The sequence below is a fragment of the Vanellus vanellus genome, assembly GCF_965231255.1.
Source record: "Vanellus vanellus genome assembly, chromosome: 30".
In the NCBI taxonomy this organism is placed as follows: domain Eukaryota; kingdom Metazoa; phylum Chordata; class Aves; order Charadriiformes; family Charadriidae; genus Vanellus; species Vanellus vanellus.
Genome location: NC_138935.1, coordinates 1,011,191 through 1,037,819, shown reverse-complemented (window position 1 = coordinate 1,037,819; position 26,629 = coordinate 1,011,191). Strand labels below are relative to the sequence as shown.

At 55.2% G+C, this 26,629-nt stretch overlaps 1 protein-coding gene across 8 annotated transcripts; it reads left to right on the top strand.

Annotated features, from left to right (window-relative positions):
* Positions 1 to 1,278: 1,278 nt before the first annotated feature.
* On the top strand, positions 1,279 to 26,629 carry ILF3 (interleukin enhancer binding factor 3). 8 transcript variants are annotated; one of them, XM_082496643.1, is made up of 20 exons: positions 1,279 to 1,331; positions 6,729 to 6,824; positions 6,909 to 7,135; positions 9,824 to 10,004; positions 10,293 to 10,440; positions 12,048 to 12,139; positions 12,685 to 12,780; positions 13,127 to 13,238; positions 13,702 to 13,799; positions 14,229 to 14,340; positions 14,470 to 14,598; positions 14,915 to 15,114; positions 15,536 to 15,706; positions 15,989 to 16,126; positions 16,585 to 16,761; positions 18,369 to 18,522; positions 18,665 to 18,718; positions 22,773 to 23,150; positions 24,151 to 24,282; positions 25,791 to 26,628. In XM_082496643.1, the coding sequence occupies exons 2-20, from the start codon at positions 6,822 to 6,824 to the stop codon at positions 25,922 to 25,924; spliced, it is 2,736 nt and encodes a 911-aa protein (XP_082352769.1). In that variant the 5' UTR covers positions 1,279 to 1,331; positions 6,729 to 6,821; the 3' UTR covers positions 25,925 to 26,628. The 8 variants fall into 8 exon arrangements, with proteins under 8 accessions (XP_082352769.1, XP_082352772.1, XP_082352770.1 ...); XM_082496646.1 differs by lacking the exon at positions 1,279 to 1,331 and adding an exon at positions 5,230 to 5,317 and having other exon boundaries at positions 18,372 to 18,522; positions 24,151 to 24,273; positions 25,791 to 26,629; XM_082496644.1 differs by lacking the exon at positions 1,279 to 1,331 and adding an exon at positions 5,230 to 5,317 and having other exon boundaries at positions 18,372 to 18,522; positions 25,791 to 26,629.

Below are 26,629 nucleotides of genomic sequence, written 5' to 3'. Positions count from 1 at the left end.
CCAGTCCCCTGAGACCACTGGCCCCCTCAGGCCATCACAACCCCCAGGCTGCTGGCCCCCTCAGACTGGTCCCCCTGGCCAGCAATCTCCTCAGGCCAGTGGTCCCCTCAGACTGGTTCCCTCAGATCCATGATCCCCTCAGGCCACTGGTCCCCTCAGGCCACCAGCCCACACAGGTTACTGGTCCCCTCAGGCCACTGATCCCCCCAGGCCAGTGGTCCCCTCAGATCCATGATCCCCTCAGGCCACCAGCCCACACAGGTTACTGGTCCCTTCAGGCCAGTGGTCCCCTCAGATCCATGATCCACTCAGGCCAGTGGTCCCCACAGGCCACTGGTCCCCTCAGGCCACCGGTCCCTTCAGGCCGCTGGCCCCCTCTGGCCACCAGCCCCCACAGGCTGCTGGCCCCCTCAGGCCACTGATCCCCTCAGATCCATGATCTCCACAGGCCACTGGTCAACTCAGGGCACTGGTCCCCTCAGGCCACCGGCCCCCACAGGCCACTGGTCCCCTCAGGCCACTATCCCACACAGGTTACTGGTCCCCTCAGATCCATGATCCCCTCAGGCCAGTGGTCCCCTCAGGCCACCGGTCCCTTCAGGCCGCTGGCCCCCTCTGGCCACCAGCCCCCACAGGCTGCTGGCCCCCTCAGGCCACTGATCCCCTCAGATCCATGATCTCCACAGGCCACTGGTCAACTCAGGGCACTGGTCGCCTCAGGCCACCGGCCCCCACAGGCCACTGGTCCCGCCCCCCCATGGGGCCGTTCCCGCTCTCGCGGGACCCCGCCCCCCCTCGCCGGCCCCGCCCCCCTCCGGCCCCGCCCCCTCCCTCTCCCTCCCCGCGCCTGCGCCGCCCCTCCCACCCCCACCGCCCCTCCCACCTCCGTCACCCTCCCGCCGCCCTCCCCTATTGGCTGCCACCGCCGCTCTCCACGTGACTCCTCGCTCCGCCCCTCCGCCCCTTTCCCCTTTCCCTCCTTCACAACGCGCGCGCGCCACCCCCCCCCCACCCCAAAACACCCACCTCCCCCAACCCCCCCCTCCCCTTCCCCGTCCCTTCCCTTACTCCCCGCGCGCGCGCCCCCCGCCGGCGGCGGCTCCGCCCCCCGCGCTGCAGTCTCGCGCTCCCGCCGCACCGCGCCGCGCCGCGCCCCGCACAGGCCCAGGCCCGGGCCCCGCCGCCACCACCACCGCCACCGCCACACCGGCAACAGGCCCGGCTCCCCCACCCCCTCCCCTCCTCCTTTCCCCCCCCCCCCCTCCCTTCCCCTCCCCCTCTCCCCTCCCCTCCTTCCCCATCACCGTCCCCACAGCGGCTGCGCCCCTCCGGTAGGAACCGGGGCTGAGGGGGGGGGGAGGTGGAGGAGGGCGGTGTGAGGCGGAGGAGGGTTGTGTGTGTGTGTGTGTGTGTGTGTGGTGTGTGAGGGGAGGTGGGGGGGGTGCCGGTGGTGACCCGGCCCCCTTTCCCCTCCCCTCCCGGCCCATTGTGCTGTGGAGACAAAATGGCGGCGGGCGGCCGTTGGGCCGGGGGTGAGTGAGGGGAGGGCTCGGCCTGGGGGGACACGGAGGGGTTTGGGAAGGGGGATGACACGATGGCTGAAGGGAAACACACCCCCCCCACCCCCCTCTTCTCCCACCCCTCACGGCGAGGGGGGGTGGGCTGTGGGGGGGTTCGCCATTGCGGGGGGAGGGGGTGGTCGCGCCGTGGTTCTTCCCCCCCCCCCCCAATTTCCCGCCGCTTTGTTCTCGCCGCGCTTGCAAATGGCGGCAGCGGCCCGCCTGCCCCCCCCCCCATCGCCGTTCTCTCTCCCCTCCCATCCCTGTCGCCCCCCCATTCCCCATCCCGGTTCTCCCCGCCCCCCTCCCCCCCCAATCCCGGTTCCCCGCCCCCCCCCCCAATCCCGGTTCTCCCCCCATATCTCCGTTCTCCGCCCCCCCCTTCCCCTTTCTCTCTCCTCCCCCCTCCCACCCCCGTTCTCATCCCCCTCCCCGTTCTCCCTCCCCCCCATCCCCGTTCTCCCTCCCCCCCTCCCCCCCATCCCCGTTCTCCCTCCCCCCCTCCCCCCCATCCCCGTTCTCCCTCCCCCCCTCCCCCCCATCCCCGTTCTCCCTCCTCCTCCTCCCCCCCATCCCCGTTCTCCCTCCTCCTCCTCCCCCCCATCCCCGTTCTCCCTCCCCCCCTCCCCCCCATCCCCGTTCTCCCTCCCCCCCTCCCCCCCATCCCCGTTCTCCCCCCCGTTCTCCCTCCCCCCCCCGTTCTCCCTCCTCCCCCTCCCCCCCCCCCCGTTCTCCCTCCTCCCCCTCCCCCCCCTCCCCGTTCTCCCTCCGCCCCCTCCCCCCCCTCCCCGTTCTCCCTCCTCCCCCCCCCGTTCTCCCTTCCCCCCCTCCCCGTTCTTCCCCCTCCCCCCCCTCCCCGTTCTCCCTCCCCCCTCTCCCCCATCTCCGTTCTCCCCCCTCCCCATTGTCCCTCCCCATCCCCGTCCTCCCCCCGTTTCCCCCCCCCCATGGCCGTCGGGTTCCCGCGCACATGCGTGGGTTTGGCCGGGGGGGGGGTGGAGGGAAGGGGGATGCTGGGTGGGAGGGGAACCCCTTCTCGCCCCCCCCTCCCCCAGGTGAAGCAGCACCCTGAGTCCCCGCCGGCTCCTGAGGGTGCTGGGGGGGGGTAGAAACATCCCCTGGGGGGTGATTTAAAGCGATGTAAATCCCCCCCCCCGCCTCCGTGGGGACAGGAGAGCCCTCTCCTCTCCCAAACTTCACCCACCCCCTCCCCGAGGGGGCTGAGTGGGGCTCTCACCTCTCTGCAATTCCTCTTCTTCCCACCCATCCCCTTATTTGCAGCCGCGTTTCGGGATGGCTGAGGGGAGACATAACACCTTTCCCCCCCTTATTACTCTCTCCAAGAGCCGAGAGCTTTATTTGCCCCCCCCCCCCCCCCCCGGGTGGGCAGGTAGCCTTCAGCCAGGAAACGGTGGCCATCCCCGTCCTCAGACCCGCGAGAGCTTTGCCAAACAAAAGCAAGGCTCTGTGCTCCTCCGAGCATCCCATTCGGGTACAACAGGCTGAAAACGCAGCTTAAAAATGACTAATTCTTTTAAAAACATAGTCACAATTAAACGGCGCTGCTTAACATGTGTTAACCCCCCCCCTCCCATCTAGGGCAGGAGTTTTAACCTTTTGCGTTCCGTTTAGTGTTTTTTTTTCTCATCCACCCGCCAGCACCCTCCAAAAAACGTTGCGGGGAGTCTGCTCCTTCCATCGGAAGACTCGAATCGAGCGGAAAGTTTGTTGGTGGAAATCAAGCTGGTAGTGGAAATCGTAGGAGGGGGGAGAGCAGAGCAGGCGAGGCTTAAAATGAGGACGGAATTTCAAAGTTTCTCTCTTTTTCTCAAATTTGAACGGCCGTCAGCTTCAACGGCGCTATTGGGAATTGTGCGTTACTGAGCGCGTTTGTGTTTTTAACTGGTCTGTGGCTCTTTTTTCCCCCCAAAAGGCTGCAGCATCAGCTCCCGGGGGCTCGCTAGAAATGGGAACTCCGGTAATTTCGCGAAGAGCGATAACGTCCATCTTTAGGGATCGTGGGGAACGGGGCTCCTCAGGCTGTTGCGGTGTTTTCTGACTAGAAGCAGCCACTTAGTTGGGTTTTGACTCATTTCTTGTCTTTCTCTGAAGAAATTAAGGGAGCTTTAAGGAGCTGCGTACGGACCCTTCGGGGTCGGGCCCGAAGGAGGAGTGTTTGGGGAGGACGGAACCCACGTTTCGGAGATGATGCCCTGGGGGTTCTCGCGGGTAACCGGGGAATAATTCTCCCCGCTAACATCTGGGCTTAATTACAATTAGATCCGCGTTTGTAACGATACCAAAGTCATCCCGTGCGTAAAGATTTGTGGGATTGGAACTGGATGGATTTCTGAGCCGTAGAATACCGAGTCTGTACAGTGGCTCGAGGAAATGAATTTTTTCCTGAATTTTTTTTAATATCGTAGGAAATTCCCCGGGTCGTGAGCCCCAGCTCTGCTTGGAAAACGAGCAGCGCAGCAAAGTCCTCGTTTCTGCCCAGGCCCTGCGCGTTATTTTATAGAGTTATGACAGCATCGCTCTAGCAAAGCCCAAAGTATTCAGGCAGCTAATTATTTGGTTTATTATTATTATTATTATTATTATCTTGGAGAATTTGTATTTAAGACCGGCTGGGCTTATCAGCAGTTTGAGTCAGCTGTAAAGTGTAAAAAGCAAAGCAGTGGGGTTGCCGGCTGCGCGTGGGGATGGCCGGCGAGGCTGGAGATGGGCCGGTTCCAGTGGAAAAAAAGGCAAAATCGAGCTTTGGGCCCGGTTCAACGCGGGCGAGTGTGGGGTGCTGCGTCTGGGGAGGGATAACCCCACCCGCGGGTACGGGTCAGGGGCTGACCTGCGGGAGAGCAGCTCTGGGGAAAGGCACCTGGGAGTCCTGGTGGCCAACGGGGCGGCCCCGAGCCAGCAGTGTGCCCCGGTGGCCAAGGCGGCCAAGGGCATCCTGGGGGGCATCAAGCAGAGCGTGGCCAGCAGGTGGAGGGCGGTCATCCTCCCCCTCTGCTCTGCTCTGCTCTGCCCCGGGGAGGCCACGTCTGGAGCGCTGTGGCCAGTTCGGGGCTCCCCGGGTGGAGAAGGACAGGGAACTGCTGGAGAGGCTCCAGCAAAGGGCTGCGGAGATGAGGAGGGGACCGGAGCGTCTTTGTTATGGGGAAGGGCTGAGGGAATCGGGGCTTTTCGGGGGGGAGGAGGGAAGGCTGAGGGGGGATCTCATCCATCCGTAACGGGAGGGAGGGTGCCGGGGGTGGGAACGGCCTTCTTCCAGCGGTGCCCAGTGCCGGGAGGAGAGGGACCGGGCACAACCGTGACCATGGGCAGTCCCATCTCAACCTGCGGAGGGACTTCTCTCCCGTGCGGGCGGCAGAGCACTGGCACAGCTGCCCCGAGAGGGGGGGGAGTCTCCCGCTGCGGAGCCATTCCAAACCCGCCTGGAGGTGTCCTGTGCCACGGCCGGAGGTGCCCCTGCTCTGGCGGGGGGTGGCGCTGGGGCAGCTCCGGAGGGCCCTTCCCACCCCCACCGCTCAGATTCAGGGATTCATTGCGAGCGAAACGCGTTCCGAAGGGAAGGAGTCCCGGGGATGTGGGATTTGGTTGTGAGCTCTGGGATAATTGAGGCGTGATTGACTTTCTCTGGCAGTGTTTCTGACTGCCTCGGGTACCGGGCAGGTTTGACCTGTACTCGGCTGTGAAATGAAGTGAAGGAACTGAGGGATGCAGATGAGGATGACCTTCATCTCCATCACCTTCAGGTGCTGAGGCTCTTCCTTATGCCAAAGCTTTTAAACGACCCCTTCCCGCAGTTCCCACCAAACATCGGGTGTTTGCAGGGATGGGCTCGCCCCATTTCAGGGAGAGGTAAATCAGGAGTTTTATTAAAGGCGTTTGCTCGAATTAATGTCCGTGAATCCAACAACTGCCGGGTCTTCCGCTGGTTGTGTGGGAAACGGCACCACTGATGCCCAAGAGTCGATCCCTGTGGGTGCCGAGGTGGCTCGTGGAAGTTCTTACCGGAAGCCGTCGCGCGCCCCGAGGTGACGTTGGGTACTGTTTTCTCTCCGCGGAGCGTAAATCGGTCCCTTCGGGACACAAAAACTTCTCTGCTCAAAGGCCCTTTGGCTAAAGCAGAGGAACAGAGTGCTCGAATTTCAACAAAAGGAGTTGGCTGCCCCAGTTGGGGCTATCGGAGCGGGTTTAGCGCCCTTCGGAAACACCTTCTGGTTCGGGAAGAGGCTGTTGCGGTTTCGGCTTAATCTGTTGAATTTTGGAGCTTGCGAGCGCTTGGTTCGAAACCAGATTTGCTGGTGTGAGTTTATGCTCTTCCCTCCTGATGACGGGAGAAGCCAAGAGGCTGATTAAGCGAAGAGACTTTGGTGCGGCCGCTGAACTTGTCTCGTATTCATCCTAATTCAAAGCAAGCCGTTAACATGAATTTTGGGGGTAAAAAGCGATATATGACAAAGAGATCTTTACAAGCGTGAAAGAGAGCCGCGGCCTCGCTGGGCAACCAGGCGATGGCAACCTGATTCTTTACCTCGTGGAATTATATCCGCTTATGGACTGCCCGTTCCCCCCCAGCGCAGGCGCCTCCGGCGCATGTCGGGGAGCGCTTTACCTCGGTGCGCTTTGGTTTAGAAACGTGAGCAGGAACTTGGGGGGAAAAAATCCGATTTTAATGGGGAAAATGGCAATAAGGAGCCAAAATCGCATCCTGGTGGCTGCGAACAAGAAGTCGGAGGGAAGATGAAGCGTTTGAGCGCAGCTCAGGCTCCTGGGGGTGACGGTGCTTCTTGGGGGGGGGGATCGTGCGAGGGGACGGGTCGAAGCATTCGTGCTCGGCCGCGCGCTAAATGAGCATATGGTGCTCGTTAAACCGCCGGGCAGGTAAAACTGCGCGGTGAATGCCCTCGCAGAAGGCAGTCCGTGCGAGTTGGGGTGACGGATGCGGAACAACCTGGCTGTAGTCGTTATCCTGGGCGCTATTCGGGTCTTAAAAGTCACCGGGAGCGGAAAAACTTGGTGTTCACGAACGAGTTTGTGTACTTCTGATTTCTGTTCTTGCCCCCGATGAGCGGTACCAGCTATTTCTCTTCCTGCGTCCGCGCGGGCTGTGGGGCCGGACCAGCCTGGCAGCGTTGCTAACGGGCTTTCTGTTGCTTTCAGATCCCAGAAAAGTGCGGTACTGCGGCAGTCTTTTAGGGGAAAGAATCTAAACAAGCACATTTTGAACGCTCGGACAGACATTCAAAAGCAAAAATGGTAAGCGTTGGGAGGTTTCAGACTCGTTGAGATAAAGGTCCACCTTTCAGCTCTCTCTAAAATTGTCTCAAAATCCCTTTTCAGAGACCGATGCGTATTTTTGTGAACGACGACCGCCACGTGATGGCCAAACACTCGGCCGTTTACCCGACGCAGGAGGAGCTGGAGGCCGTTCAGAACATGGTCTCCCACACCGAGCGAGCGCTCAAAGCCGTCTCCGACTGGATCGACGAGCAAGAAAAAGTCAGCGGGGAACAGCCAGAGACAGAGTCCATGGAGACGGCAGCCGAAGAGGAAAACAAGGAAGGAGGGTAAAGAACATCGCCCAACGCGCGCCGGGTCGGAAGCAGTAGCGCCGTCTTACTTAGATGGGTAAAAATCCGCTCGCTGAAGGTGGGAAAGCGCTTTGCCCTGCCTGGAGAATTAAGAGGAATTAACTAATGTGCGGTTGAAGCGACTTCTCCCGTGCAGGTGTAGTAAATCCTTCAGTGGGGGTCACGTGCAATCTTTGCAGATCTACCCCTCAGCCTGGGCTGGGGTTAATTCTTTGGGTTTTGGAGCCACAGAGCATTTCTGCTTCGCAGGCTGGGGTTAATTCTTTGGGTTTTGGAGCAATGGAACATTGGTGCTTCCCAGGCTGGGGTTAATTCTTTGGGTTTTGGAGTCGTTGGTGCTTCCCGGTCTGGGGTTAATTCTTTGGGTTTTGGAGCCGTGGAGCATTTCTGCTTCCCAGGCTGGGGTTAATTCTTTGGGTTTTGGAGCCATGGAATGTTGGCGCTTCCTGGGCTGGGGTTAATTCTTTGGGTTTTGGAGCCGCGGAGCATTTCTGCTTCCCGGGCTGGTGTTAATTCTTTGGGTTTTGGAGCCGCGGAGCATTGGTGCTTCCTGGGCTGGGGTTAATTCTTTGGGTTTTGGAGCCACGGAGCATTGGCGCTTCCCGGGCTGGGGTTAATTCTTTGGATTTTGGAGCAATGGAATATTGGTGCTTCCCAGGCTGGGGTTAATTCTTTGGGTTTTGGAGCAATGGAACGTTTCTGCTTCCCGGGCTGGGGTTAATTCTTTGGGTTTTGGAGTCGTTGGTGCTTCCCGCTCTGGGGTTAATTCTTTGGGCTTTGGAGCCGTGGAGTGTTGGTGCTTCCCAGGCTGGGGTTAATTCTTTGGGTTTTGGAGCTGCGGAGTGTTGGTGCTTCCCAGGCTGGGCTTAATTCTTTGGGTTTTGGAGCCATGGAATGTTGGCGCTTCCTGGGCTGGGGTTAATTCTTTGGGTTTTGGAGCCGTGGAGCGTTGGTGCTTCCCGGGCTGGGGTTAATTCTTTGGGTTTTGGAGCCGTGGAGCATTGGTGCTTCCTGGGCTGGGGTTAATTCTTTGGGTTTTGGAATCACGGAGTTTCAGAGTTGGAAGGGACCTCAAGAGATCATCCAGCCCCACTCCCCTGCCAAAGCAGGAGTGCCCGGAGCACATCCCTCAGGACTGCATCCAGGCGGGTCTTCAAAATCTCCGGAGAAGGGGACTCCCCCCCCTCCCTGGGCAGCCTGTGCCAGTGCTCTGTCACCCTCACCGTAAAGGAGTGTTTCCGTGTGTTTGAACGGAACTTCCTGTGTTCCAACTTGTGCCCATCACCCCTCATCCTGTCACTGGGAACCATTGAGAAGAGCCTGGCTCCATCCTCCTCCAACCCACCCTTTAGATACTTGTACGCCATAATGAGGTCTCCCCTCAGCCTTCTCTTCTCCAGGCTAACGAGTCTCAGCGCTCTCAGCCTTTCCTCATATGGGAGATGCTCCAATCCCTTCATCATCTTAGTTGCCCTTCGCTGGACTCGCTCCAGCAATTCCCTGTCCCTCTTGAACTGGGGAGCCCAAAACTGGACACAGTATTCCAGTTGTGGCCTCACCAGTGCAGAGCAGAGGGGGCGAATGACCTCCTTTGACCTACTGGCCACACTCTTCCCTATGCAGCCCAGGATTCCATTGGCCTTTTTGGCAACAAGGGCACATTGCTGGGCCATGGATAATTTACTGTCTACCAGGAGCCCCAGATCCTTCTCCTCGGAGCTACTTCCCAGCAGGTCCGCCCCTAACCGTTACTGGTGCTTTGCATTCTTCCTCCCCAGGGGCAGGACCTTGCACTTGCTCTTGTTGAACCTCATCAGGTTCTTCTCTGCCCAGCTCTCCAGCCTGGCCAGGGCACGCTGGATGGCAGCGCGGCCCTCTGGGGTGTTCAGCCACCCCTCCCAGTTTGGTATCATCAGCAAACTTGCTGAGGATACGCTCTGTCCCCTCATCCAGGTCATTAATGAATATATTAAACAAGATTGGACCGAGTATTGACCCCTGGGGGACACCACTGGTTACTGGAGCTGCGGAGCGTTGGTGCTTCCCGGGCTGGGGTTAATTCTTTGGGTTTTGGAACTGTTGGTGCTTCCCGGGCTGGGGTTAGTTCTTTGGGTTTTGGAGCCGCGGAGCGTTTCTGCTTCCCGGGCTGGGGTTAATTCTTTGGGTTTTGGAGCCGTTGGTGCTTCCCGGGCTGGGGTTAGTTCTTTGGGTTTTGGAGCCGCGGAGCGTTTCTGCTTCCCGGGCTGGGGTTAATTCTTCGGGTTTTGGAGCCGCGGAGTGTTTCTGCTTCCCGGGCTGGGGTTAATTCTTTGGGTTTTGGAGCCATGGAGTGTTTCTGCTTCCCGGGCTGGGGTTAATTCTTTGGGTTTTGGAGCCGCGGAGCGTTGGCGCTTCCCAGGCTGGGGTTAATTCTTTGGGTTTTGGAGCCGCGGAGTGTTTCTGCTTCCCGGGCTGGAGTTAATTCTTTGGGTTTTGGAGCTGTGGAGCATTTCTGCTTCCCGGTCTGGGGTTAATTCTTTGGGTTTTGGAGCCGCGGAGCATTGGTGCTTCCCGGTCTGGGGTTAATTCTTTGGGTTTTGGAGCCGCGGAGCGTTGGCGCTTCCCGGTCTGGGGTTAATTCTTTGGGTTTTGGAGCGGCGGTGACTGTGCGCTGCCTGTTCGCAGGGATCAGAAGGCGGCGGAGCAGTTGACTCGGACCCTGCGGGGAGTGATGCGCGTGGGGCTGGTGGCCAAAGGCCTCTTGCTGAAGGGGGACTTGGATCTCGAGCTGGTTCTTTTGTGCAAAGACAAACCCACCACGGAGCTCCTGGAGAAAGTAGCCGACAATCTGGGAGTACAACTTGCTGTGAGTAAAACCTTTCCGTGTCCGCGTGCGCTTGTCACTGAACAGGCGAAAGAGATTTTAAATGGTTAAAAAAGACACCGGTGACGTTTGTTTTGATACCCCGCTTTTCTCTCTTGGCCAAATAACCGTCGTAGACGTGTAGCGCTACTCGGGAATCGCTTTGTTGGATGAACTTCTCTCTATTAGCTGAGGTTTTGTTTGTAGACCTCGGTCCTTGTTGGAAAAGGATGTCACAAACCACTCGGAAATGAATTAAGACGATCGCTAAGCGGAGAAATTGTGTTGCAGGCTATTACTGAAGACAAATACGAAATAATCCAGTCGGTTGGTGATGCCGCGATTGTAATTAAGAACACGAAAGAGCCACCGTTGACGCTGACCATCCACTTGACGTCGCCCGTAGTCAGAGAAGAAATGGAAAAGCAGTTAGCTGGAGGTATGGAAGGCTGAACCCGGCCGCCAGTCGGCTGGAAACCCGTACATTTCCGTTGCGAATTCTCGCTTAAAGCGTGCTCTTCAGTTTCAGCCGAAGCGGCAACAATTAGGGTTGTTTTTTTTTTTTGTGCAAATTCAAAACGCCGTACGGCAACGCCGACCTCGTGAGATCACGGTCACGATTTCTTCGGGCTCAGCTTCCGAAACTGAGTAGCACCTTTCAGATGGGATTTTGCTCCTTTTTTGTTTTATTATTTCTTTATTCTTTTATTTTTTTTTTTGGGGGGGGGGAGGGCCTTTAGTTCACTAATACGTCATCTCGTTGTATTAATCTTGTTTTGTACCTAGCCGTGTACGTGGCCTGCACAGTGACATGAAAATATAAGCCAGATATGTTTTAAAAGAAAACAAACAAACAAACAAAACCAAAAAAACAACAAAACAAAACCCAAAACAAACACCACCACCACCAAAATCTCGAAGGCTTCTTGTTTAATGACTTGCATGTACATGAAATTGGATGTTCCGCGCAGTTTGTGTTGCAGCAAGAGTGATGGGTGCTCTGGGTCTCTTCCACGGGCTGTTTCATCAGCTTCAAAAGAAAAAAAAAAAAAAAAAAGAAATTTAAAAAAACTCAGAATTCCAGAAAGTGCTGCAGAGTTTTGGATAAAGTTAGCTTCTCCCTTCGCTCTCCGGTTCCCTTTGGAATAAGAATTTGCGGACGGGGGAGTTTTTGGTTTGGTGGTTTTTTTTTTTTCTTTTTGGCGCTCGACTGACGCTGGGTTGTGCGGCGTAGGCATGGCGCGGTCCACTCGGCGGGTTTCAACCGCCCGCGCCGCCCGCTAGCCTTATCTAAAACCCTGGTCTTGAGACACTCGGCGCTTTTTCCAACCGTATCTTCAATTTTGCTGCAGCACAGACTGGGAAATATCTTTGTGCTCTGTTGACTGTCTATGGTTTTGATATCTGACCTCGTCTGCCGAGCCTTCTAGTTTGTCGATTTTTAGGGACGCTGGACCTTTGACCAACAGGACGCTCTCTGTCACGGGTTGGGGCCGGGGCAGTCGAACCTTACGGGCGGAAGGGGTTCCCTCGATCCTCCCAAACCCTTTTATTTATTTATTTCCCCCCACCCTCCCCCCCGACTCCTCCGCTAAAGCGTAAACGCAGAGTTTGGGGAGGGGAGGGGTGGGGGGGTGGGTTTTAGTTTAAATTTCCCCCCCCCTTTTTTTTTTTTTTTTTTTTTTTGTTACCTATTACCGGCCTCCTTGGCTGCCGCTCCCTTCCAGTCGCAAAAGGATTTCTGTCCTCTCCCATCCACTTCCACGTCCCGTCCCCTCGCACCGTAGATTCCAGTCCCTCTCCGCTGAACTATCCCCCCCCCCTTCCCCAACCCCCACACCCCATCACAACCCCCCGTCCTCTGCAGTTTTTTAACTTCTAAGCCCTTGGCGCGCTGCAGACCCCCCGCCTTCCAGGGCCGAGGATGTAGATCAGGATCTTTTGGGAGCCTCGGCTGCCCGTTAGGAAGCTGCCTCATCCCCTCTCCGCCTGACAGAACCCCCTTGGTCAAACCGTGCCTTGTCTTCTTATTCCATCCACGAATAGAAACGCTATCAGTCAACGACTCCCCGGACGTTCTGGACAGGCAGAAATGCCTTGCTGCCTTGGCGTCACTGCGACACGCCAAGTGGTTCCAGGTTTGCATTTTGTTCTTATATTTGTCTTTAAGTAGAAAAAAAAAAAAAAAAATAATAAAAAAAAAAAAATCGTAAAGCTATTAAGGGGCTAACTATTTCTTTTTGTGTGTTTTTTTTGTTTTTTTTTCTCTTGTTCTTTTTTTTTTTTTCCCCTATTTAAAATACTTTTTAACGGCGGATGGTAGTTAGAGGTGCTGAACTTAGCGTCTGTCGGCGGGACAGTTGCTAAAGAAGCACTTAAGCGAGTTAAAAACCTTCCGGCAGGACCCTTTTTTTTTTATTTTTTTAATTTTTTTTTAAGCGAGTAGAAGGCAGAGCTGCTGCTTTGTGTTAAGAGTAACGTTGTCTACAGTCAGAAGTGATAAAATGGTAACGCGAAACACTGGTTTACCCTTGACAAAGTAGCACCGCCAGAAAAACCAAACCAAACCAAACCAACCCAACAAAATAAAGGCAAATAACCTAATGAATGTCTGCGACTGAGCAGTTTTGGTGGTTTTTATTTTTATTGTTGACTGCGTGTCTGCTTTTGATTCCTCTTCTAGGCCAGGGCTAACGGGCTGAAGTCGTGCGTCATAGTGATCCGAGTGCTGCGAGACCTCTGTACTCGGGTTCCGACTTGGGCACCGCTGAGAGGATGGGTAATTTCCCTCTTTTCTTATGTTTTTTTGGGGTTTTTTTTGGTTTTGTTTTTTTTTTATTTTGGTGGGTTTTGATACAGCCTCTCCCAGCTGGTGTTTTGGCTCTCTCCGGTCTACGCACGTTCTGTTCCGGGAGGGAATTTTATACCGGGCGAACAAAGTTTCTCTCCCCTTCGAAAACGGGCGTCGAACGTCTCCCGGTGTGAAAACGTTTTTATGGGTTTAACCCTTTCCGCCCTGCGAACCGTTTAACCCTGGGTGAATTTGAAGCGGGTTTTGGCCGCCCCGGCGACGCGAGCGCCTCCTGCCCCTTTTGCTCCTCTCACTTCTCCGAACTGTCTTTCAGCCTCTAGAGCTGCTGTGCGAGAAATCTATCGGCACTGCTAACAGACCCATGGGCGCTGGCGAGGCTCTGAGGAGGGTTCTTGAATGCCTCGCTTCGGGAATCGTTATGCCAGGTTAGGTGGTTCTCCGCATTTACGTTTCAAAGCGAAGCCGGAAGGAGACGGGGGTCGAAGCTCGGAGGCGGCGCGGTTCCGTTAACGCGCGCGGGCGGCCGATGTGCGGAGCTCGCCGGCGCGCACACGGGTACTACAGTACCTCGCTGTTCCGTAGGGCACCGTGTGTTCAGAGCTACGGACCCATGACGTTAAAACCCCCTTCCCCTGCCCCGTAGAGAGAGGTTCCAGTTCCCGCAAGCGTTAAATTGGTTCCCTTGAGGGGTCGTGACCGGCTCCGCTGCTCGTTGTACGTGTAAAACAGTCCAGACGAGTTGCAGAACGTCGGACGTTGGATGGATCGTGTCGGTCCGTGTTCTTCCGAGAGACGAGTGTTGATTGATGCCAAGGGAATACTTAGTTTAGTTGCTTTAGAAAACACCAGGATAATTCTCTGCATATCTTCCTTGTTTCCTGCCTTCAGATGGTTCTGGTATTTATGATCCTTGTGAAAAAGAAGCCACTGATGCTATTGGGCATCTAGACAGACAACAAAGGGAAGATATCACACAGAGTGCTCAGGTATAGTTTTGACTACAGATGTTACGAAAACTTAATCAGTTCCACTGACTCTGAACTTCCGTATTGGTTAATGGTAGTATAGTAACCTCCCGGAGGTCGGTGTTAACTTTTTTTAATATCGAACCAAGTAAAAGAAAATACAAGCGGGTCCCACAACCGACGAGGAATTTGTAGCTTGGCCAAGCAGAAGCAAAGCATCAGGTTTTAAATAGCGACTTGCTACCGTGGCCCCTATTTTGGGTTGAACTTCAAAAAAAAAAAAAAATAATAAAAAATATATATATATATATAAATTCAGAGAGTCCTATTTAAACCGCTGAGGATTTCTGTGTAGGGGTGGGTAGAATGTTCCTGTCTGAAACTGTGCAGGGAACGGAGATTGGCGGGAGCCCCTCGCGCGTCCCGCTGACACGTGTTTAATCTTTCTAGCACGCTCTGAGACTTGCTGCTTTTGGCCAACTCCACAAGGTCTTGGGGATGGATCCCCTCCCTTCCAAAATGCCCAAGAAACCAAAGAACGAAAATCCCGTTGACTATACTGGTAGGTACCGGGCGGGGGAAACCCCCCCACCACCACCATCCATCACCTTTCCACCGCTTTTTGTTGCTGGAAACTGGAATATTCAGAGGGTTTGGTGTTTTTTTTTTTTTTTTTTTTTGTGTGTTACAGTCCAGATTCCTCCCAGTACAACCTACGCCGTCACCCCGATGAAGCGTCCCATGGAGGAGGACGGAGAGGAGAAATCTCCCAGCAAAAAGAAAAAGAAGATTCAGAAAAAAGGTATTGAGTTAACGAGAGGTAGGTACAACCGGGCGACTCGAGAGCTGTCCTCGGGCCGAGGCGGGAGGGGGATGGTGGGTCGCGGAAGAGCTTCTTGCAGGGACGGGGTCTCGGGAGGCGCCGTTAAAAGGGGTTCCGGGGCACGTGGGTTTGGATTAAAAAAAAAAAAAAAAAAAGAGGCTTAAGGCTGTAAGATTTTGACTTGGTGTGACTTAAACTCTCGCAAAGAGGGAAACGCAGATCAGAACGTGTCTGAAATGAGTTACGCTTCTTGTAGCGAGGCGACAGACGTCCGCCAACTTTGGGGTTTTGGTTTTCTTTTTGCTCTCTTCAGAGGAAAAACTCGAACCTCCCCAGGCCATGAACGCGCTGATGAAACTGAACCAGCTAAAACCCGGGCTGCAGTACAAACTCGTCTCGCAGACGGGTCCTGTTCACGCTCCCATCTTTACGATGTCGGTGGAAATCGATGGCAGCACCTTTGAGGCGTCGGGACCTTCCAAAAAGACGGCCAAATTGCACGTGGCGGTCAAGGTGAGAGCCGCGCGCCTGAATGGCCGCCGGCGGGGAGGGCGGCGTGATCGCCGACCTCTTCGGGGGGGGGGGTGTGGGGGGGGGAAAGGATCGATGCGGGTGACAGTCGTGACGACGACCGGGTGTGAAAAAAAAAACAAAAAACCAAAACACAACCCCTCATTTCGGGACAGAGAGGGGGAGAAGGGAAACGCGGAGCCGGTGGTGCCCGTGAGGGCTTCGTACCTCCGTGGTCTGGAAGTGCCCGCGGGAGGCGGGGAACGCCTAGCGTCGCGCGGAGTTAATAAAGGTGTTCTCCAGCAGCTTTCTGGAGCGTTTCCCCCAAAATGGGAAGGGCACGCGAGAGCCGGAGGGTTCTTTCGAGTAGCGCTGCTCAGTAATCCCCTCTCCGACTCTCCTTCCCTTCCCCCCCCCCCCTCAGGTGCTGCAAGATATGGGTTTACCCACGGGAGTGGAAGGCAAAGAGTCCGGGAAAGGAGACGAATCGGCGGAGGAGACGGAGCAGAAACCAGTCGTCGTCGCTCCTCCTCCTGTAGTAGAAACTGTCTCGACGCCCGCTGCTGCGTCTCCTCCTTCCGATCAAACCCCGGAGGTGAGCGCGGTCCGAGAAAAGGGGGAGGGGGGGGAACCGGGAGGATGATGCGGGACATCATCGGAAGCGCTGTCGCTGTAAGAGTGCGCCGTACCCTTCCGTTATTGCCGCGATACTGTTTACGAGGTACAAACATCACCGGACGGCAAGCTTAGCTTCTCCAAAATATTTTCCAAAAGACGTCTTTTGGAAGCGGTTTAAGCGCGTTGGGGGTTTTTTGGTGGTTTTTGGTTGGTTTTGTTTGTTTCTTGGGAGTTTTCATCGCCGCTTCTCTGCTTCCAGAACGTGAAACAGCAGGGACCAATTCTGACGAAGCACGGCAAGAATCCCGTGATGGAGCTTAACGAGAAACGGCGCGGCCTGAAATACGAACTGATTTCGGAAACGGGCGGCAGTCACGACAAACGCTTCGTCATGGAGGTGAGGCGGCGCCCGCTCCTCTCTCTCTCTCTCTCTCTCTCTCTCTCTCTCTCTCTCTCTCTCTCTCTCTCTCTCTCTCTGTACCTCCGTCCCCGCTCGCCTATCCGCAACTTTATGGCCTCGATAAGAATTTAAAATCGTAAAATCGCCCGACGGTGTGGGTCAGGAGGGACCGTTAAGGACAATCCGGTGGGCAGCGATGTTTTTGTGAGATGGGGTTGCCCAAGCGCCCCTCCAACCTCACCTCGAACGCGGTCCGACTTGGGGAATTCTCTGCCAGCACCGTAAAAAAAAAAAATATAAAAAAATTTAATATAATAATAATGAAAAATAATATAATAATAATGAAAAATAATATAATAATAATGAAAAATAAAGATTTATTTGACCAAGCGGCAGCTTATTCCCCTGCCCCCCCCCACCTCCGCTCACACGTGGCGATTTGATCCCTTTCGAAGGTGGAGGTTGACGGGCAGAAGTTCCAAGGAGCCGGTTCGAATAAAAAGGTGGCCAAAGCCTACGCTGCTCTGGCGGCGCTGGAGAAGCTCTTCCCAGATGCGCCCGTCGCCATCGAGCAAAACAAGAAGAAGAGAGCCCCCGTGCCTGCGCGGGGGGGGCCCAAGTTTGCCGTAAAAGTAAGTGAATTCGCCATTTTAACAACTTTGCGGCGTAACTCACGGGGCCGTAGTACCCCCGTCTCCCGCTCCGTGGTTTTAACCTCTTCTTTTTATTTTGGGGGGGGGGGGGGAGGGGAAATAATTTAAGATGTGGGAAGCGGTATCGGCTAATGGCTGTTGGGTGTGAAAGTGGAATGGGGGGGGGGGAAGCGCCTCCGTTTTCTGGAGATTACCCTAATTTGGTACCGATCCCCCCCCGGCTTTTGGCTTAGCCCCTCTTCCTTTTTGGGGCAGACGGGGCCGCCTTTTTGGGGCAGACGGGGCCGCCTTTTTGGGGCAGACGGGGCCGCCTTTTTGGGGCAGACGGGGCCGCCTTTTTGGGGCAGACGGGGCCGCCTTTTTGGGGCAGACGGGGCCGCCTTTTTGGGGCAGACGGGGCCGCCTTTTTGGGGCAGACGAGCTATGTTTTGGGGCAGATCAAGCCGCTTTTTGGGGTAGACGGGGCTGGCCAACTGGGCTGCATTTTGGGGCAGACCAGCTGCGTTTTTGGGGCAGATGGGGCTGTGTTTTGGGGCTAGCCAGCTGCCTTTTGGGGCAGACCTTGCTGGCCAACTGGGCCGCCCTTTTGGGGCAGATCAGTGGCGTTTTGGGGCAGATCAGGCCGTGTTTGGGGCGGACCAGGGTGGCCAACTGGGCTGCAATTTGGGGCAGATGGGGCCGCGTATTTGGGGCAGATGGGGCCGCGTATTTGGGGCAGATGGGGCCGCGTATTTGGGGCAGATGGGGCCGCGTATTTGGGGCAGATGGGGCCGCGTATTTGGGGCAGATGGGGCCGCGTATTTGGGGCAGATGGGGCCGCGTATTTGGGGCAGATGGGGCCGCGTATTTGGGGCTAGCCGGCTGCCTTTTGGGGCAGACCTTGCTGGCCACTGGGCTGCCCTTTTGGGGCAGATCAGTGGCATTTTTGGGCAGATCAGGCCGCATTTTGGGGCCAGCTGGCTGCGTTTTGGGGCAGCTTGGGCTGGCCAACTGGGCTGCGTTTTTGGGGCGGACGAGCTGCGTTTTTGGGGCGGACGAGCTGCGTTTTTGGGGCGGACGAGCTGCGTTTTTGGGGCGGACGAGCTGCGTTTTTGGGGCGGACGAGCTACGTTTTGGGGCGGACGAGCTACGTTTTGGGGCGGACGGGGCTGGCTGCATTTTGGGGCAGATCGGGCTGTGTTTTGGGGCCAGCTGGCTGCGTTTTGGGGCAGCCCGGGGTGGCCAACTGGGCTGTGTTTTGGGGCTGACGAGCTGTGTTTTTGGGGCAGATCGGGCCGCGTTTTGGGGCCAGCTGGCTGCGTTTTTGGGGCGGACGGGGCTGGCTGCATTTTTGGGGCAGATTGGGCTGCGTTTTGGGGCAGCCCGGGGTGGCCAACAGGGCTGCGTTTTGGGGCAGACCAGTCGCGTTTTGGGGCAGATCTGACCGTATTTTGGGACAGAGGGGACTGGCTGCATTTTGGGACAGACTGGGCTGTGTTTTGGGGCTTCGCTTCCTCGGCCCTTCCGAAAGCCTCGTTTCCCGCCGGCGGCCGGGCGACGCGGTCGGAAAACCGGCGCCGGTTAACAATTCCCTCTCTTCCCCGCAGCAGCACAACCCGGGTTTCGGCATGGGCGGCCCCATGCACAACGAGGTGCCGCCGCCGCCCAACATGCGCGGCCGGGGAAGAGGCGGCAACATGCGCGGCCGCGGCAGAGGCCGGGGCGGATTCGGCGGCAACCACGGCGGCTACATGAACGCAGGTGAGCCGCCTCCCCCGTCCCCGGCTAAAATATACATCCCCCAAACCCACCCGGCGCGAAGAAATCCCCGCCGGCGTTTCGCCGCGCCGCGCCTTCGCGCGGTTCGATTTTTTTTTTAAAGTTGGGTTTTCTTCCAATCCAGGCGCTGGGTACGGGAGTTACGGTTACGGAGGCAATTCGGCGACAGCGGGCTATAGTAAGTCGAGTTTTATTTTGGTTGGTTTTCTTTCTTTTTCTTTTTTTTTTTTTTTTTTTTCTTAAATTTGGCGAGGCAGCCATCTGCCGGGGGTGTGGAACTCGGACCGGGTTGCGCCACGCGGAAACCTCTTTAAGGGGTTCTCTTTTTTTTTATTTTTTTTTATTTTTTTTATTTTTTTTATTTTTTAATTTTTTTTTATTTTTTTATTTTTTTATTTTTTTATTTTTTTATTTTTTAATTTTTTTATTTTTTAATTTTTTTAATTTTTTAAATTTTTTTTAATTTTTTTAAATTTTTTTAATTTTTTTTTATTTTTTTTTTTTTTAATTATTTTTGGAATGCCAAATAACAGAACGCCGGCTCGCGTGCTCGCTTAAAAGTATAAAACGCGAACCCAGGTGACTTCACGTTTCCGCTAAAAAAAACCCGGGAAGATTTGAAATTTCTCTGCTTTAAGCCACGCGAAGCTCTCGGTGACGCTTTCGAATTGGGATTTTTTATTTTTTATTTATTTTTTTATTTTTGTTTTTCCTCCTGCAAATCCACCGCGATTTGGTCTTTGAGAAGAAGCCTTCATTGGGGGGGCGACAGGAGCAGAGAAATCTAAACCGCGACTTTCGAATGTGGCGCGTTTGGCCATCTGCAAAAGAATTCTAATTTTTTTTTTTTCTTTTTTTTTCTTTTTTTTTTTTCTCTGCTCTGTCTCCCCCTTTTGTAGGTGACTTTTTCACAGACTGCTACGGCTATCATGATTTTGGGTCTTCCTAGATCATCTAAAAAGCCTTGCGCGCACACACAAAAAGAAAAAAAAAAAAACCAAACCAAAAAACACACATGAAAAAAAACCCAAAAACAAACCAACCACCCAAAAAAACAGCTTTTTACTCCAATTTTCTCCAACTCCAAACCCCCCAAAAGTGTTCATGCTGGGTCCCTGTGCTTCACTGGGGTTTCTCTCCACCACGCCGCAGGACTCGAGAGACGGTGGCGGTTTTATAATTGGGGATTTGCCGTTGAAACTTGGGTCTCTCCCTGCGATGTCACGCGCCGGAGGGGGAAAGGGGGGAGCGATTACCCCCAAAAGTTGGGTTTTTTTTTTTGGGGGGGGTGGGTTTTTTGGGGAGTTTTGGCGCAGATTTCCAAGCCGGCCTCCGTTCAGCGCTAAAGGTGAAAAGCCCCCTCTGCTTTTTTTTTTTTTTTTTTTTTTTTTAATGGAAAGCGTTACTTATTTTTTTTTTTTTAAGAAACCGGAGCGTTTTAATCGACCTTTTTGTCTCAATTTACAGCGGGTTTTGTAGGCAAAATTTGAGCCTTTTAAGAAATCCCAGCAATCCTCCGTAGCGGGAAGGCTTTTTCGAGGCGTCTCTGCGCAGAGCGCGGCCCGGCTTTTTATTTTCTTTTTAGTTTGTTTTTGGTTTTGTTTTTTTTGTTTTTCTGTTTGTTTTTTTGGTTTTTTTTGTTTTTTTTTTAAAAAAAAAAGTGCCAAACGTCGACTTGTACGTGGAATTGCGCGCGGAAAAAAAACCAACCAACCAAACAAAACAAAAAAAACCAAACCAACAAACAAACAAAAAACCACCACCACCACCCCCCAAAAAAACAAACAAACAAAAAAAAAACACCCCAAAACCAAACAAAAAAACCCAACCCAAAACCTTAAATCCCCCCCGTTTTATAACCTAAATCCCACCCGTTTTGTAACGCGCCGGTGGATTACCGCTGAGGGCCGGAGCTGGCAGCGACCGCCCGCGCTCCTGGTAGAAGCTTTTTTGGGGGAAAACCACGTGGATTCGGTCGTTAACCCGCAAACGGCCTTTCTCCAGCCAAGCGTAAAGGGCCTCAAAGCACTTTCTTTTTTTTTTTTTACCGGCGAAAAACCCCTCGTCTCGCCCCAAAAGTGCTTCGCCGCCTGGAGGATCCCACTCCAGCGGAATTGGGAATTGCGGGAAAATTCACGATTTGGCCGGTCGAGACCCAAATCTCTGAATTCTGAGTGTTTGGTCCTTTATTCTTGCTACGGTACTTGGAGGGGGGGGAATTTTGATTTTTGGTGTGTGTTTTTTTTTATTATTATCATTATTATTATTATTATTTTATTTTACAACTGTATTTCGTTTGTCACTGGTTTTAGCTGCGTTCGTTTAACGTGTGAGTGAACTTGGTGATTAAAGCGGCGAAACGAAACCAAAGCGAAATGGAAAAAAAAAAAAAAAAAAACCAAAAAAAACACAAAAAAAACCCAAAACCAACCTCCGAAGCACCTGGTTTAGGAGGGGAAAAAAAGAAAAAAAAAAAAAAAAAAAGTCGTCGGAGGTGTTTAGTGGATACTTAAAATAATAATAATAATAAGGCAAGCCTTATTTTTTTATTTTTTAATTTTTTTTTTCCGAAAAGCTGCTGTTTGAGAGTGAGTTTTTACACCAGGGAGCAGCTCCCGGCTGGAAAGAGGTGGAAAAAAAAAAAAAAAAAAAAAAAAAAGCCCTTTTTAAAGTTGGAGTGATTCCTCGTGGCTGAATGTTTTTATTCCTTAGCTTTAATTTGGGGGAAATTCCGTGAACCCCATATCACCCAACGATAAAACTTCAGCGTTAAACGCGAAGCGATGGTTATAAAGTGGAAATTGCGGCGCTGTTGACGTGGGAGAGACCCGACTGCCGGCCCCCGCGCTCCCTCCAGCCGCGCTCGACCCAAAAATCGAGGATTTTAACGCGCGGGACGGAGCGAGGTGGGGGTCTCTCAGCGGAGAAATCTCGGGATTTGGAGCTCGGCGGACGGCGGAACCTCCTTTCTGCGCCGCGCGATCGGGAGCGGAGGAGCCACAAGTCGTGGCGTAGACGAGAATCGATTAAACGATGAAAGAAAAGTTAAAAAGAAAAAAAAAAACAACAAAAAAAGCGCAAGAAATAGGTGCCTTCACGGCGCAACCGGCACCGAATATAGGCACCGAGCTGGGATTCGCCTTCACCGGGAGTCATCCCGCGCATAACTGCGGCGGCAGAGGGCGCGAGATTTTACTCTTTGCCTCCTTTTTTTAGCTAAATTCTTCACCCCCCCCCACCCCCCACCCCCCTCTCAGAGGTGGAACTCCTCGGCCGGAGCCTACGCGCCCTTCCAGACGCCGACGCGGCGTTTTAGGTCGATTCTTCAGCGGCTTTTCTTCCTTGAAAACGAAGTTTAGTTTTGAATCGGGCGAATCTGAGCGTAGAAGCGGAGTCTTCTCGCTCCCCCCCCCTCCCCCGACCTTCCGCGGGCAGAAATTGGGTCGGAAAAGAAGCGTTTTAACGAGCTTGACTGTAGCAATTTTGATAAATCAAGTTTAATTGACTCTGGATGACGTACGGCGCTGTCGCGCCCCGGCTCGCCGGGGAGGATTTTGATCCCTTAGAGGTTTTTTGGGGTAACCTCGGATGTCGAATTTGGAGGGATATAGGCTAAAACCCCCCACCCGCCTCTTCCCTCCCCTCGGACCGGCGCTGCTCCCTCTTCCGGGTGGCTCCGGACGGGACGGCTCGTCGCGGCGGAGCGAACCCCGCTGGATGTTGGCGTAATTCCTCCTTACGTGGGAACGCGATAATCCCTCGTTAACCGCTGCGGAGAGCCGGCGGCGGCGGAATTGTCTCAAACGTAGATAATATATATATATATATATATTTTATTTTTTAAAAAAAAAATCTCTGCCGAGCGTTGAAGCGATGCCGATTGTATAACGCGCGTTAAAGAAACGGAGCTGAGTCGTGCCGGAATCAAAGCCGGGATAAATACCGGCATAAAGCGGGAGTTGAGCGGCGCCGCTGGATTTCCCAATTCCCTCCGACGGACGAAACGTTTCACCTCTCTCCCTCCCGTTTCGGGGGGGTGTGGGTGTGTGTGTGTGTGTTTTCTTAACCCAAAACCGCCCCAAACTCCGGTGTCGGCGCGTTACGAGCCTTCATCTTGAAGCCGAGTGTGCCTTTCCCCATCCTTCCCGCCCCCCCAAAAACCAAACCAAACCCCAAACCAACCCATTTCCCCGCTTGCGGCCGTTTGTGCTGACGTTTTTCTCTCCGTGTAGGTCAGTTCTACAGCAACGGCGGTCACTCCAACTCGGGGGGCGGCGGAGGCGGCGGCGGCGGCGGCTCTTCCGGTTACGGCTCCTACTACCAAGGCGGCGGCGGTGGCGGTGATAACTACAACTCGCCGGTTCCACCGAAACACGGCGGAAAGAAACAGCAGCACGGGGGGCAGCAAAAACCCTCCTACGGGTCGGGCTACCAGTCCCACCAGGGCCAACAGCAGCAATCCTACAACCAAAACCAGTACGGTAACTACGGCCCGCCGCAGGGCAAGCAGAAAGGCTACAACCACGGCCAGGGCAACTACTCCTCCTACTCCAACTCCTACAACTCGCCCGGCGGCGGAGGCTCCGACTACAACTACGAGAGCAAATTCAGTGAGTTGACGGTCGGGGAATTTTTTTTTTTTCTTTGGGGAGGGAGGGGGGGGGGGAATTAGGGATTAAAGGGACTCCGGGAGAGCTGGGGAGGGGCTCTGGATGGGGGAGAGGAGCCGTGGGATGAGGGGGAGCGGTTTGATGCTGGAAGAGGGGAGATATCGGGGAGAAATTCTTCCCTGTGATGGGAAAATGACCCCCGGTATCAACACAGGGATGGAGGGCCGCCCTGGGGAGAAGGACTCGGGGGGGTCAGTGGGGGAGAAGCCGTGAGCCGGCACCGTGCGCTGGAGCCCAGCGAGCCCCTGGCAACCCGGGCTGCACCCCCGGCAGCGTGGCCAGCAGGGCGAGGGGGGGACTGTGCCCCTCTGCTGCGCTCTGCTCTGCTCTGGGGAGACCCCCCCGTAGTGCAGTGCTGCCTCCAGCTCGGGGGGTCCCCACAGCAGAAGGCCCCGGAGCTGGTGGAGCGGGGCCGGAGGGGGCCCCGGAGATGCTGGGAGGGCTGGAGCCCCTCTGCTGGGAGGGCAGGCAGGGAGAGGTGGGGGGTCAGCCTGGAGAAGAGAAGGCTGCGGGGAGCCCTCCGAGCCCCTTCCAGTGCCTAAAGGGGCTCCGGGAGAGCTGGGGGGGGACTCTGGGTCAGGGAGGGGAGCCGTGGGACGAGGGGGGGCGGTTTGGCACCGGCAGAGGGCAGATTTAGGGGAGACAGCGGGGGGAAATTCTTCCCCGTGAGGGCGGTGAGCCCCTGGCGCAGGGTGCCCCGAGGAGCTGTGGCTGCCCCATCCCTGGAGGGGTTCAAGGCCGGGTTGGACGGGGCTGGGGGCAACCTGGGCTGGGGGGAGGTGGCCCTGCCCGGGGCAGGGGGTGGCACTGGATGATCTTCAAGGTCCCTTCTTCCAACCCGAACCGCACTGGGATTCTACAAACTGGGAGAGCTTCCAGCGCTCGGGTTTAGCCGATGTGTTGGGGGGATATAACCTCACCGCCGCTTTCTCCCCGCCAGGTTACGGCGGCAGCAGCGGCCGCGGCGGCGGAGGCAACAACTACTCGGGAGGTGCCTCCTACAACACGGGCTCGCACGGGGGCTACGGGGGAGGCTCGGGGGGCGGAGGGGCCTCGTACCAAGGTAAGCAAGGTCAGTATGCCGCACCGCGCGCCCCGCTAGGCTGCGCCGCCCCCCGCCGCCCCCCGCCGCCCCCAGCCTCTCTTCGCGTCCGCAGCCGGGGGATGGGGGGGGGGGCAGGGGGGAACCTCCGCTTCTGCATTAAAACAGCTTTTCCCCCTGTTTCTGCCCCCCCCCCCTTTCTTTCTGCCCCCCCCTTTCTTTCTGCCCCCCCCCTTTCTGCCCCCCCCTTTCTGCCCCCCCCCTTTCTGCCCCCCCCCTTTCTGCCCCCCCCTTCTGCCCCCCCCCTTCTGCCCCCCCCTTCTGCCCCCCCTTTCTGCCCCCCCCTTTCTGCCCCCCCCTTTCTGCCCCCCCCTTTCTGCCCCCCCCTTTCTGCCCCCCCCTTTCTGCCCCCCCCCTTTCTGCCCCCCCTCTTTCTTTCTGCCCCCCCTCTTTCTTTCTGCCCCCCCTCTTTCTTTCTGCCCCCCTTCTTTCTCCCTCCCTTTCTTTCTCCCCCCCTTCTTTCTTTCTGCCCCCCCTTCTTTCTTTCTGCCCCCCCTTCTTTCTTTCTGCCCCCCCTTCTTTCTTTCTGCCCCCCTCTTTCTTTCTGCCCCCCTCTTTCTTTCTGCCCCCCTCTTTCTTTCTGCCCCCCTCTTTCTTTCTGCCCCCCTCTTTCTTTCTGCCCCCCCTTCTTTCTTTCTGCCCCCCTTCTTTCTCCCACCCTCTTTCTCCCCCACTTTCTTTCTGCCCCCCCTTCTTTCTTTCTGCCCCCCCTTCTTTCTTTCTGCCCCCCCTTCTTTCTTTCTGCCCCCCCTTCTTTCTGCCCCCCCCTTCTTTCTCCCCCCCTTCTTTCTGCCCCCCCCTTCTTTCTGCCCCCCCTTCTTTCTGCCCCCCCTTCTTTCTGCCCCCCCTTCTTTCTGCCCCCCCTTCTTTCTGCCCCCCCTTCTTTCTGCCCCCCCTTTCTTTCTGCCCCCCCTTTCTTTCTGCCCCCCCTTTCTTTCTGCCTCCCCTTTCTTTCTGCCCCCCCTCTTTCTTTCTCCCTCCCTTTCTTTCTGCCCCCCCTTCTTTCTTTCTGCCCCCCCTTCTTTCTTTCTGTCCCCCCTTCTTTCTTTCTGCCCCCCCTTTCTTTCTGCCCCCCCCCTTTCTTTCTGCCCCCCCTCTTTCTTTCTGCCCCCCCTCTTTTTCTTTCTGCCCCCCCTCTTTTTCTTTCTGCCCCCCCTCTTTTTCTTTCTGCCCCCCCTCTTTTTTTTTCTGCCCCCCCTTTCTTTCTTTCTGCCCCCCCTTCTTTCTTTCTGTCCCCCCTTCTTTCTTTCTGCCCCCCCTTTCTTTCTGCCCCCCCCTTTCTTTCTGCCCCCCCCTTTCTTTCTGCCCCCCCTTTCTCTCTGCACCCCCCCTTTCTTTCTGCCCCCGCCCCCCTTTCTTTCTGCCCCCGCCCCCCTTTCTTTCTCCCCCCCCCCCCCCCCCTTTTTTTTTTTCTCCCCCCCCCCATCACTAACTGACCTATTTGTTTGTTTTTTTTTTTCCCCCCTCCCTCTCCGCAGGCGGATACTCCTCTCAATCCAACTACAACTCTCCGGGTTCGGGGCAAAATTACAGCGGCCCCCCCAGCTCCTACCAAGCGTCCCAGGGCGGTTACGGCAGGAACGACCACAGCATGAACTACCAGTACAGATAAAGCCGCCCCTTCCTCCGCCGCTGCGGAGCTCCCCGACTTCTCCTTCCTCCTCCTCCTCCTCCTCCTCCCGACCTTTGGATATTCAGTTTTACGGCATCACGGTAAACACGTTAAAAAAAAAACCACAAACAAAACCAAACCGACCCCTCCCCAAACCCCCTTTTTCCCTCCCCCCCCCCCCCCCCTCCCCGTTTCCATGTTGCAGTGCTCTTTGTGATACCGCTCACCCATGGTTGAGTACCTGTAATTCCATAATTAGCTGTATTTTGGGCATCTCTGTATTTAATGGTTTGTTAGTTGCCATTACGACTTTGTCTAAATAGGAGATTTTGGGTTTTTTTGGGGGTTGTTTTCTTGGTTTTTTTTTTTCCTCTTTTTTTCTTTTTTTTTTTTGTTGTTGTTGGTGTTTTATTTTGGAGTTGATTCCGATTTCCCTTATCCTTTCTCTATTTAAAAAAAAAAAAACAAACAAACAACAAAAACCACCATAAACCCAACCACAAACCCGGCGCCAAAAAGCGCCGGGAGTGGCTTTAAATAGATAAGGGATATGTCATCCGTTTAACGCTTTTGTGAAGTGAGTTTAAAGGAGCTTTTCTGTATTTTAATGCTTTAGTGTTTTCGGTTTTATAAGTGAAGATTTTATTTTAAAAAGCAGTGGGACGAGAGTGGGTTTCGGGTGCCCCGAGGCCCTTTGGGGGGGAG